The 14544-nt window shown below is 30.6% G+C and overlaps 1 protein-coding gene across 9 annotated transcripts in view; it reads right to left on the reverse strand.

Annotated features, from left to right (window-relative positions):
* Positions 1–14544, reverse strand: part of Scalloped (TEA domain transcription factor 1 homolog scalloped) — a 359209-nt gene that overhangs the window by 98819 nt on the left and 245846 nt on the right. For all 9 annotated transcript variants that reach the window (XM_072008389.1, XM_072008394.1, XM_072008396.1 and 6 more), the window contains one exon: positions 11705–11843. In XM_072008389.1, the coding sequence (XP_071864490.1) occupies positions 11705–11843 (139 nt within the window). The remainder of the gene's footprint in view (positions 1–11704; positions 11844–14544) is intronic.

Here is a 14544-nt window from a genome sequence, read left to right on the forward strand (position 1 = left end):
ATAATTAAAATAATTAAAAAATTAAAATGCTACAAGAACATAATAAAGTATTGCTTTTGACTATAAGTTTCTCATTAATTTGTGCATTTTACTAATATTAGCTACAGATTAGCTAAATAATTGAGAGTGATAGTGTATATATATAGTTTCTTTAGAACAACATACATTTAATCAAAAATATGTTCATCGAGATTCTTTAATTAATTTCATCGTCCTAAATTTTTAAGAATTATTTGGCTCTGGAATTAAACAATTTTTTAAATGGAATTGTCACAGTTTCTTCATTTCGTTTCTCTCCGTCTTCCTTATCATCGTTTAAATGAACTACAGAATGTCCTCAAGCAAATGCTAAATTTACGTTTTCAAAAATTTTCATAGGATATTTTTTAAATATAAGCTCATATAAGAAATTCAGACATACAAAACTGAATATTAATTAATAATATGTATACCAAAATATTTAAATCTATAATGAAAATTATAATATACCAAGATAATTATAATTTATATAAAGGGTTAGGGTAGGTATTTAAAAATAGTTTGTTTCATTTTTGAATCTTTTTTCTATTCTAAAAGTAAATGTTTGATGGATATCAATTTTCTACCGTAAAAAAGTTCTCTGCAAAGCATTTTTCTTCGTTAAACATGTCCGAATTAAAGGAAATTTAATATGATCAACGTTTTAAGCCTGGTCATATTCCAGGTTGCCCAAAGATAAAAGATGGCAGCAGAATTTTTTGCACATGCGTCCTCATTTTTGAGAAGTATCTCGAAAATTTAATAAGCATGCTTGAATTTAAATGTGATTTCGTTTGTCTGATCTTTTTATGGGACTTTTTATGTTCTTGTTCATCTTCGTACAGAAAGTACATAAAATAAAATAAAAATCTTAGAAAATCGCAGAAAAGCGTAAAAAATAATATAATTACAGACGATTCTGCAAAACTTCAACAAAATTTTATAAATTAATTTATTATATAATATTAATTAATAAATATTGACAAAAATCAAATTAAATTGATAGACTTTAATATTTAGTCTAGGCAAAGTACCACGCAATTTAAAATAATTGAATGATTTAATTATTTAGTAAGCTTGCAAATTTGTGATACAATCTTTATTACCAGAAATAAAGTAATTACTTTTTTGAACTTAACAGATTCATTTCACTTTTAGCTATTTCATATTAAAATATATTGTATTCTTTTTCAGATCGACTTCATAGACTTTGAATACTACTTCTTTAAATTCTTCTTCCTTAATATCAGCTATATATACATACATTTATTGTTCTTTCTTTTTGAAACGCTTATAGGGGATTCGAATTGATATACGTATGTAGTTGGTTAGTAATTGAAGCTACTTGCGACGTGCTTGAGCCCATCACTATAAATTTTTTAACATGATAAATGCGTCTTTTGTAAACAGTTTTAATAAATTTTTACTACATATACATATGTATATTAGATTGTAATTTTGCGTGAACATATATGCTGATTGATCCATCGTTTCTTTGATTCTTTAATCGTGTTATATAAAACCAGCACGTGCTAATATATACTTATCGACGGGAGTGACTGTTGTGTTCTTTACATGAGTCATTAAGAATTCTAATTGACCCTAAAAAATCTTAGCTTTATAATAGGTGGAGAATTTTATGAATAGAACAAATCGGTTTTGACTTTTTCGTCATTTAATATCGAAGTGATATACGATTTAGTATTGCAAAAATGATATCTCGCGATCTGTTATTAAGATGTATCGTTGTTTCTAGTGTCAATTGTCTACTGTCAATGAGATAGTTGGACCTTTAGTTACATATCTTTATTTAAGAGTATTAACCTTTTGTCTTATTTAGCTATAATATTATTTTATTTAGTTATAATATTATAATTATTTAGTTATAATATATAATTGTATTTAGTTATAATCAATATGCTTCGTTTTAACGTTATAGCGATAAGCTTGTACTTTCACTTTGTACGGGTTGTATTACAGATTAATTGATGCTTTGTTCCGATGTATTGTTTTATACATATAGTCTATACAATATTTCGTTTAATATAGAATACACAGATTGATTTATATTTTTTTTTACTATTTTTATATTATTTATATAATCGATAGGTTTGCGACCGACACGACGTTCAAGCTTCTAAAAATATGACCATGAAAGAAAGTCATTTACCTTATAATATGTATCTTTTTGATCGAAGCAATTCATTCCGTACGCCTTTGCCCGTATCATTAAAGGTAACAGAGATATCGTTTTGTAACATCTGATTAACAGAGTTACTGAGACATTGTAGCCATTGAGGTCGCTAATAATCGCTAGATTAAGGAATATATGTTGAGTATGTTGAATAATGTTGAAGCTTAATTATCGCGAACTATGAGCCTAAAAAAAGATTGTAATACGTAAAGTCGAATTTACGCTGTTTCACGTTCGAGAATCAATACGGATGATTCTTGTACAGTGAAAGTGAAGAATGAAACCCGGAATATTTACACCACTTCACTGGATGAATACTTCAAATGAAGGCAAAGTACACCACTGAAACGTGACACACCGATATTAATGAAACTTTGCAGGTACATAATGTAGCTACAAATATTCAACACGTATCTGTTTTAGCGTCAATCGTCCACATTTATTGGATGAAGACAGCTTCTAAAGTTAGAGTCGAAAACGCATTTCCTGGATTACTTTGAAAACTATTCACGGTAGAGGAATGGTACAGATTGACAAATTTTGTGCTTTTGAATGAGAAATATGATCGGGTTCATAGATTTTTAGAAAGTCCATTTGTTTAAATAATATATTAAAAATTGTTACTTTCTGCTAATATTTCTCGTGTATATTTATCGATTTTCATGTAAACTTGTTTATGTCGACTACATATCCAAACTCAAAACACCAATAAATCAAGGTTTTGATTTTTTTCAGATTAACGAATACAACTCTAACGCCGGCGCATCGTTTCAAGCTTGATATTTCTACCTACTACAATGAAAGTATTCTCACGAAAAAATGAATTAAAATAAATTAGAAGTGATTAAAATTGAAATAAATGAGAACTATTAATAAATTATTTTACAATCATAAAAATATAATGAACGAAGAATAATATAGCATTTTCTAAATGTAGATGTAGTAAGAGCAACAATAAGCTTGTTATGTTTATTTTATCGTTTTTGATACAAATGCTTTATATCAGCTCTCTCAAAAGTTATCCTATTTTTACGATATAAAAAGTTGAGTTTTCTCACTCTCTCTACCCCTTCTCCCTTCGTAATATAAGGGGTACTTAAATAAAACACCTAAATGGGTATTCGGGATTTTTCTAATTGCATTTTAAGCCTTTCGTATAGATCTAATCCAATTAGAGTAAAGGTAACTGCACCTATAGGAAACAGCACTACAGACCTCTTATATCTTATGTAAAAATTCATTACACGATAAGTCATTTGCAGTGCACTAAAAGTAATAATCTGCTTATTAGATATTCTGTATTTAGAATAACATGCCAAATAAACTTGCGATGTTTTAGAAAATATCGATAATAATTATATTCGTCAATTTGCAAAAAAAACTAATTCTGATTTATCCGTATTCGTTTCCATATTCATTTCGTACGATATAAGTATGAAATATGTAGAAACGCGAACTGGTTGTCGGAATATGCATTCAGTACACGCTTATATTTCTTGCTAGTTTCGCTACGAGTGTATTATCCATTCCGTTCATCCAAAGTATAGCTTGGCTCTACTCTGTTCAGTGTTCACTTTGGAGGAACATTGTGGATTAAACAAGAATGAAAGCGGCGTTTTTTGATGAATCACCCGCGGTGTTCGTCTAAAGTAAAACAATGTAAATTCAGTTTAAGAGAAAAACATCTTGATTTATTCAATTCTTTAGTACAATTACCAAATATACTAGGACAGAATCGCCTTTAACTTCATTGAATTCTTTAAAACTTCATTTAACTTCATTTTGTACTTACTACTATATAGCAGTATATATAATAAATATGTTATATACATTATAAAAAAATGTGTATGCCTTTGAATGTTATGTGTGTTGTCTATGTGTATTGATTCCAATACAGGCTTGTGTGACTTGAAGAAATTTGTATCGTTGACTTTAAATGAAATCCAATGACCGTTTTAAGCCGACGGTACGCGTTTGATTCATTTGCAGTCAAGATACAATTTCTTTAAAACCACTGAATGCATATTCTTTACTATTTCTTTATTTATATTTTTTTACATTCGTATGCGTCTCATTAAATAGTAATATATCATTATTTGTTTAAAAAATAGCTATCGTTAACTCACAAATGTGACTAGTACCTGTACTAAAATGCTGATGAGAGATATAAGAAATAATAGAGAGTTTTTCGAAGAACAACATAAATATGGTATGAAATGGGAAGACAATAAGCTTATCATTTGCTAATAATAATACATAATAGTAATTCCACAAAAACCGTTCAATTCAACGGACAGATAGTATGTTCTTTTTCTCTGGTCCGTTTAGAGAGGCTGTGTCGAGAGGCGAACAAAGCGAAAAAGGAGCAAGACTCCTGGTCGTCCGCGTCCGGCATCCAATAAACCAGTAGAAATAGAAGGATGCGCGTTCTGTGGAGCATGGAGGAGCGCTTAGAGTTAGAGAAGCGTTTAGCTTCTTGCCGGGTTTCTACAGGAAAGAAAAGAAAAAGGGCCTGTGTAGCTGCGGTCGAGGAACGTATTCGAGTTTCTTCGACCAGTGTGGGTCAACGTTCCGTGACCGGACTGAGCCGTAACTATCTTTTCTTGCAAATTTTCTTCATTCGTCCCTCTTCGCGAATCGCATCCCCCTCCCCGAACGAAACCGCTGTTTCAAAAGACGCGCCGCGCTTTACGATCATCCGCCTTGTCGACTAAATTTTGTCTTGCAAGACTGTATATGAGCTTCTAAGGAGCCAAACTGATCGATTCTACATTTTATTAATTTTCCAATTTCATTACTACAATGCGAATTTTTGATCCATCTGTAGGAAATTTAAAAGCACAAAATTGCAGAGAACGCTCATAATAAGAAAAAATATGTATACTACGTAGAAGAGGAAGGGGAAATAGAGAAGGGATAGAGACGTAGTGGATATATGTGTGGAAGTTAGAAACTCAAGTGCAAATTAAATTCATTTCATGACCGAGAGGCCTGAAATTAATAAATTGTCATTGTCATTGTCATTGTTATTGTTATAAAACATTTCAAGTATAATGTTCTTTTTTAATAATACTTGATAGGCAGAACAATTTCTTATTGAGATTATTCATTTTTAATTATATTTTCGAAAATATGAATTTGCATAAAAATTTGCAGTGTATTCACATTATATTAGTACACGATTAATATTCAATTCTCAAGAAATAAAAATTATTTACTTCCATAAGTTCATTCATCGCAAGACGATGATATACAGTCAGTCTCTTAAGTCTAGATACTACACCCTTTAAATATAAAATATTATAGTAAAAACGGTAGCGCTATGACACGAACTTACGTATTCTTTTGACACGTTAGGATACATATTCTGCAATCTCCTTAGCATTTTGTAATTTTTGGCGTAATGTTATCCCAAGATTTTTGAGAGTGAAATGTTTTAGATTTCCAAATTTCTTTTAGAAATACATCAATAATAATTATATTAATAAATAAACATAAATAATTTTATGACGTTAATGTGCGTTTTTACTTTCTTTGGTAAGTCAGACGTAAGATTCGATAAATAGGCACTGGCGACTAACTGTAAATGATCGTTAACTCTGAGACAAATTTAAAAAGCAATGTTTATAGAACATCGCTATTTTTCACTAAGGTTTAAAATCTTAAATATACTTTTTTGCACGGGTTTTCCATATGTGTGTAATAAAATCTTGTACGTCTACATAATTTCAGTTTTCTTTGAAACTGTACTAATGCAATAATAACAATCACTTGTCATTATAGTGTTAGTGAAACTTCAAAACGTTTTGTACAACACATATAATATATTCAGAAAATGTTTTTATAAATTCAAATACTTTTGCGAGTCATATAGAAAAAGTTTTATCAGTATATTTAGAAATTAGTTGAAATAACATCTTTAATATCTAAACATAAATATAAATAATATAAAAGTAAATATGGATATCTATTCTATAAATTGTATAAATAATATCTAAATAATTATAATAACATCTATAATATATATTTAATAATTTAAATAAGATTAATAATATATATTAAAATTTCGTTGTGTAATGTATAAAACGCTTTTTGTCAACAATTCACGATAGTTCTCCTTTTTTTATTTCTTTTATCAGTTTATTATCTTTATATTCTTCATTGAATTAATTTGTTTGAACTATTTGATTTCATGTATTTTAACTAACTATATTTATATTTTAACTAACTTCTCAAATTGTAATGCAAATAATAGTTCGTCAGTTAACATTAAAAATGCCCACGAGTCCAAAGATTATCTCGATCGAGTCTCTAGAGTAGAATTTCGAAAATCGAAACCGAGTTATGCTGTTCCGCTTCCATTAAATGATTAATGTTTCGAGGTACGTCTGATTAATGTTTCAAAGTCGCCATCGATGCGCCCCAACTAAGTTCATAGTTGGTGCTCAAAGCCAAACACGAATTCTCCGAGGAACCATTCCGATCGAAAGATACTGCACGCTGCGGCACTTCGTTTCACCAAGCATAATCTGCGATAAAGTTTCCACCAACTAGATAATACCGCTATTTATCATCGAAATCCTAGCATTTGCGACACCTCCGCGCATAGTACTTTTGTTGATAGGCAAGACGATTAAATTCAAGTATTATCGGACTTTTTACACTTTTACATTCTATGATTTCTACATATTAGGTTATCTTGAAAGTTTCTGCTGTTTTATGCAGTTCAAAATAAGAAATTAGTGACTGAAGCCACTATAAAATGTGTCATATTATTTATCATTTAAGATGATATGTTCCTATTAAGTCTATCTTCCTTTAAGTTATCCATTATTTTTTACTTTGTTTACATTTTCCACTGGATACAAGTTTCGACATAAAGTTCATGGGCTAAAATCGGAAGAAGAAGAAGAGATTTTGTTTCATCATCTGAGTACTACATTTGAAGTTTTCAATTCTATTTTTGTTACTTTATTCTATTTATCTTTATTTCTATTTTAGTTACACGATTATTTCGTAAATTAGAAGTTTACAAATAAACTGTGAATTTTTATGCATTCGTGCGAAATGAAAAAATGCAGAAAAAATGAATATAATGCATAAAAATATATAAAATATCCAAAATAAAGTACTGATTACAATTTTTAATAGGTCTATTTCAGTGTATATTTAAAGTGTATAGTTATGTCTACAAAAATATGAATTTAGTAGAAATTCACAATTTAATTATGTATTCAGGAACCTTAAGCACATATATAATTTTATGCGGGATTTTCATACTACGAAGGTATGAATCGACCAAAGTATCCAAATTTCTATGAACAATATATTTACGTGTTTTCAATCAAATAATTCGGAGAATCCTAAAAAAAAAAAAAAAAAACAAATTAGAAATGACAAATTTTTAAAAGTACCCCCAAAAAATCTGAAAAATTCTTATCCTCGACACAAAATCGAAAAAGAAAGAGATCATCGTTTTTACTGAAAACAGCAAAAAATCATTGAAAATTATGTGAGGTGTAATAACATCTGGATAAGCGCGGCGAATTGCGCAGTTTCTGGGGCTGATTCACCTTGACGTTCGTCCGCTGCGGAAACGATCGCTCCTTCGTAGAGAAATCTCGATGTGGGCGTCGACGTCCTGATGAAAAAGAAAGAGTGGAAAGAGAGGCAGTGGGGTGCGAGGAAAGGACAAGAGATCGAAGGAGGTAAATTGCCCCAAGATATTTAATCCCGTGGAAAGGCCGAGGGATCCTTTATTGGCTTGGCGAGTGAGCAACGGGCAAGATAAGTTTCCCATAGGATCGATGGCCAATCGCGTTAAGCGATTTTCGCGCCTCGTTATCCTTTGTTTCCATCCGCGTTCGACGGACGTCGATGTTGTTACTCTCGGTCTCTTTCTAGGCTTCTCTTCCTTTTCTTTCCTATCTTGAGCGGGACGATCGACCTTGTATCGTATCTCGTATTCGACTATACCGATCAGTGGCTTATTACAACCAGATTACACAAATGTTGGAGATTCGGACGTTGAATTTGAATCTTTGGAGTTGTGCATGCAGTTATGTAAGGGTTCGTTTTGTCATTCATAATTGTTATAAAAAGTTCTTTGCATCAGCAGACTATAGGTATTCATAATAATAATTCTCTTAATAATGATAATAATATTTCTTATTATTCTAATGGGATAATAATAATAATCCTTTCCTCTATTTCGTTTATATAAGAAAATACACAGTAAGAGACCCTATAAAATAGGATATATTTTGCGTTGTTCGAATTCTCTATTTTACAGAATCGATACAGCAAGTAAACTAAAATAAATTCTATATGGAAATAACGCAGCTGATTTTGTATAGAAATAACTGTCACACAGTACGCATCACAATACTTATCATATAAAAGTTATTTCATAACTATGATTTTTGAATCAATTAAAGAACGCATACATTTGCACGTCGGGAATGAATCAAGCCTGCAACAAAGTACAGAAGGCAAGCGTAACGAAACAATTATCAATATGTAGTGTTCTTGTTCGTCACATACATACATATATATAGAATCTCTTTAAGCAATTTTGCAGTTGCGTTAGATGGATGTGCGGTAGCAATTTTCTGATCATAATGTATAATGAATTGCTACATAAATAATTTCTATGTTTAGAGTCCAACTGCTTCAATAAAAATAGATAAAAACTAAACGATATTGTAAAGTTAATTTCTACTATTGTAGATAAGGTAATGTTACTGTTATGTACGGCACTACTTGAGGCTTCTAAAAGTAAGCTATGTCGAAGCGAAAAAATTTCTAACGTTTCGGAAACATTACAAGAGTATGAGTACATTCTGACTCCTGATGAAGTTAACTGCAATGTTAGCGAAACCTTGGAAACGTTTCCCTCTTGGATACAGCGTCTTCTTGGAATCTTCAAACAGTATTGTGCCTAATAAATGTTATCCACGACAATGCCAAGTAACAGTATTAAATGTGACAATTCGAGCCGTGAAAGCTTTAAGAATTGTCCTACTAGAATAAAATGAAATTTCCTCGTGTAATACAGCAAATAGAACGAGAGAGTGACAAAAGTCCCGAAAGGACGATACACAGCTTTGTCGATTGTCGTTCTCCTTGTTTTCATTCGTTGTTAGCGAGCCAGACGTCTGAATTAAGCTTCGTTTTCATGAGCGGCCACGGGCCAAGATTGAATTGCCACCCGTCGGCTTTTGCCGCGGAGTGCTTTCGAAAATTAAGCGACATTGTGCCTTAACGAATAGGGATTCAAGCCTACGTCTGCCTGAAAAAAATATGGCAAGAAGGACTGGAAGCAGGATTGAGACTAGAAAAAAGAATTATTGTCGTAATCAATTTTTGTTTTATGATATGATTCGTGAAAAATTTGTCTTTGTGTTGAAGAAATTTAAAAGGTAGTAGGTATGATATAATATAGGTAGAACGATAGTTTGTATTCCTTTTTATAAAATTTTATCGTTTTAGTCTCGATCTTAGCTTTATTTCAACCGAGAAAAGCAATTTGAGTATTTTAAGAAAAATCTTCAACACAGAGGTGGAACGAGAAATCACATATGTCGATGGCTATTTTCTCATATCTTCGTCAAATTTCAGAAATTTTGTAACTAAAACAGCAAGATAATAATTCTGCCAAAAGTGATCCAAAAAGCGCGGTAGGTCACAACATTAAATTTCATTGCATCTCTCAGCGAGTTTTGATATTTAAGGAAAATCTTTGGTATAAAATCGAAACGAGAAATTACACACAAACACACACACACACACACAAAATCTTAAGTATTTAAATCAATCTTAACTTCAAATTAAAAAAATTTGTAACGGTAGGAAACTACAATTCGAAAATAAAAAATAAAATAAAAAATAAAATAAAAAATAAAATAAAAAATAAAATAAAAAGTAAAATAGAAAATAGGAAAATACAGCGGCTACAAAAATATTTGCATATACTCTTCTTTTCCAATATTAAATTTTTGTAATCATATGAAACTTATGAAAGTATCTGCTACTAAATATAAAATTTAATATACTTGAGGTTTAAATCGTTAAATCGCAAATAGAAAATACCATGTACCTAACCTTATGAATTGACGAAAAGTTCGTTAAGAAGAACCGAAAAAAGATAGTGGAAAATGGGAATCTATATTAGAACAAAGATGCTGGTCAAGGGGCTATCTTTCGAGGCGTGGCATTATTGCCTCGGTGGTGAGTTCATGGCGGTTAATGGTGGCGACTACGGTGGTACCCGTGGTCGTAGTAGGCAATATCTGGTCGGTCACGTAGACTGACCTCAGCATCGAGCAATAATGAGCTCGGCTGGACATTTCTACCATCGCAACGCCCGTACGTGAAGCACAAGGAATATTCCTTCGTGCAACGATGTTTTTCTTTGCCGAGATATTCTTTGCGAATAAGTCGGCTCTTGGAAGCAAACATTGCAGTGGCTATTAAAAATATTTGCACATACTTTTATTTCCCAATGAAGAATTTCTTTTATCAGGTTCTTTACATTTCATTCTCAGTATCAAGTTTTCGTAGTTATATGGAAGTGTTACTAACTGATACGAAATTTGATATATGTACTTGAGCCTCAATAATTAATACCTTATTAATTAGTAAATTAATTAGTTAGTATAATAAATGTAATGGTGTGCAAATATTTTTTCTAGTCATTGTAATGTGTTTGAGTAGTACCTTAAACCTTCTGCTAGATTTGATCTTGGTTTGATGGTTTTGTCCCTTAAATTTTAGACTTCCTTTCATACAAAATTTAGTCAAAAAACAATTATATTAACATGCTGCAACTGTGCATACAGTTTATGCTCTTCTTCTTTTACACTGCCTTAGGTAATAAAATGATTAAAGTATTTATAACGTAAAACACAACAACAACATAACAAATATATCTTTTGATTTGGATCTTGTAACATAATTAACGAGAAAGATAGATGGCAGAAGAATAATGTGTTGTTGCTACTAAACTGGCTGGATACACAAGCTCTACATACTATACTAATCCTCTTTGGCAGGTTTTCAATATTAATAATTGGCCGATTAGTATACAACGGACCATAGATAACGCGGTATTATGTTAATAAAAATATCATGTAATATGCTTTTTGAACTCGTCTTAACATTCGCTACAATCTAATAAGAAAATAAATATATGATCCTATTTAAGAAACCTATGGTGACTTTGTTTTCGTTATGAAAACGAACTATTTTCGAAATTTTTATTGTGGCCACTTCTTTTATATTAGATGCCGATAAATTTTGGTTTGAGATTTTGTTTTGTTAAATAACTGTAAATGGTTGAAAAATTGTCCGCCGTATTAGATGGGATACTCTGTATACTCGTGCCACTTCTTTCTCCATCGTCGTGTTCTATTTCCGTATTTTTATTTTTTTATTTTCTTCGCTCTAGCGAAAAAGTCGAAGAGAGATTTGCCAGGAAATTGCTCGACTCACCGTACATCTTCCCTTCGTCGGACAGGATGATTTTGCGTCGGCCGCATGGCGGATATATAGTGAGAGCTTCCTGGAAGCTCTGCTCGATATCCGGCGACCATACACCCTCTGCGTCCGCTGCCGATAGGTCCTTCTCGTCCTGCAAAATACGAACGCCTCGGATAGGATTTCTCACAGACTCTTTAGCTGATACGGAAACTCTCGTGAAATGTATGCGATCGTCCAAGATTTTTGATTAATCTATCTATGTATCATTTGAAGATTTAAGCCTCAATTAGTATCGTTGGATTTTATATTATAATAGCTTAATTTACTTCATATAGGTTATTTAATTGTAAGATATTCGATTTAATTTTGTATTCCACGTTGTATATTCTCTCTATTGCAAATTCAGTTCCATTAATTGTAATCGCTTTGTTCATTGCTGATAATCGATGTTTTATTACATCTTAAGATTAGATAACCTAACCTAAATTGTTATAGTCAACATTGTTTCTATGAGTATAATTATTATGATATTGAAGAATGGAGGAAAATTTGAATTTATACAGCCGTCTCCTTTTTATGACAAAAAATCTATAAATTTAATAACTACATACATAGGTAAGTACAGGTAATTACATACATAGTAACGTGATCAATTCGTCATCACTAGATTCAGATGATTACTTCTCTTCAATATTAAGATATTTATTGATATTTTGAACAAATTGAATGCATTTTTCGTTTTTATTTTCTAGTTATTTTGTTATAATGTTATTCATTCATATTATACGTGTCTCACGACGCATAATCATATACAATATTAAATGAAATAAAATTTGTTAAGAATGTAATAGTAAATTTTGTAAACACAAATGTATGTAATAAGTGTGTATATATATATAGTAATGACACAGTTTCACGTCACAAAATTATTTATATTTACGTATCAATACAATTTTTATTAATGTATTTCTAAAAGGAATTTAAAAATACTAAAATATTTAATTCACAAAAATTATGGAATAAAATTACATCAAAGGCCTTTAACTTTTTCGACGGTAAGGAGATAGTAAGACATTATTGATGACCTACAAGTTATTAATATAATATACATGGGCATGTTAACACACATATGTGATTTTTAAACATTATATTTTATGTTCTTTTATCTCTTTTTTCTTGATAAAGATAAAAGACAATAAATTGTGTTATATTTTGACAATATCTGTCTGAATATGTCTGAAAAATTCGTAGTGCTGATGTTTTTACCATAACATTTTATATTTTAATAGGTGTATATAGATTTTTGTGACTGACTTTACATTCTAACATTTATAACCGACTATGTATAACGTTTATCAACAGGATGATTGAATACAAGTTACGGTTGAATTAAAAATTTTAAAGAATGAGAGAGGTTAGTGCTGCACGAACAGAATAATGGACGATTACTTGGGCCGTTTAGATCAAGCGTAGAAAGACAGAAGGTAAAACGATTCTGCGAGCAGGGGAAAGTCTTTTCTGAGAAGTCCAGTCACGTTTATAATATTGGCTGGCACGTAATTCCACTGGAGCTAAGACCTCGTTTGTATTTGTATCCTTGCAAGTATCGGAGTCATAGATGTGTAAAAAATTTTATTCCATTACGTGAAAAGTAAACTATTGCAATTGAAAGAAGAATTTATGGGATTTTTAATCAGGATAAGGAATTAACGGCAGAAAGGGATGAATATTGAAAGAATCGTGATTAAAATTTTTCAACAACACTTGCCCTTCTATGAATTTAGTTACAAAGGTTAACTTCATATTAATAAACCTTTAAAATGTTGAAGTGTCTCGTATTAAACTACCAAGCTTTTCATATCTTTTGCTTGTTTACTTGTTTAACCAAGCAACTTGTTGTTTTTATTACATTATTTAGATGCAGTTTGGAAATCTTTACAAATTTTACAATTTTATGATATACTAAATTAAATTAAACGCGACAGTTATGAACGTGTGATTTATTGTTTACACAGTGTAAAACAAAATATAAATGTTGTTACGACTGAATTTATCTTGAAATCATAATTAATGAAGATGAAATAATTCGAAATTATTATTTTACTTAGTATATCATTAACGACCGAAAAATTTACAGAAGAAAGAAATATCCTTCGGCAATTTATAATTCCGAAACGATGAATTAAATTTTACTTACTTATAGAAAACCATAGGGCAATCTAATTAACAGATCACAGCTTAAATTGAGATTTCTAGCCCATCGAATAATATTTCTTATTATTGTAATATTAATTATCTAGGCCATTAATAGATTCATTTTCTGTGTATATGTCGCAGTAGAAAATAATCACCATGTACCTTTAACGAATCATTTTGTGACACGTCATAAAATGACATAATTTTGTAATTTGCTAATGAATCAAATACTCAATAAAGATTGTAAACAACGATTGTTAATACATGTACATAAATAAACTTTTCTTTTCATGCACGCTTCACATGACTGATGGTGGTCATAGTGACCTTTCATAATTGTCAACCTCTCATTGTTATTTAACCCCTTGACGCCAAGCTGTATATCTTATATAAATCGTACATTTATATAGAATAATACGAATCAGTTATTTAAATCATTTTTTGACTCATCAACTTAAAATTGAGATATCATATCATTTATACTGACAACAGGCATCATCAAAATATGATACGCCAATTTACACAACTTTGGAGATTTATAGTGCAATAGGAAATATTCGACACTTTCACTTTTTATCTGTATACTTAAAGTGTAAAAACTGCTAAATATTTACAAAGGAAAAATTAACAAACAAGTTATAATTTATAATGTATCA

This window comes from Bombus fervidus, chromosome 8, assembly GCF_041682495.2.
Source record: "Bombus fervidus isolate BK054 chromosome 8, iyBomFerv1, whole genome shotgun sequence".
NCBI classification, from domain to species: domain Eukaryota; kingdom Metazoa; phylum Arthropoda; class Insecta; order Hymenoptera; family Apidae; genus Bombus; species Bombus fervidus.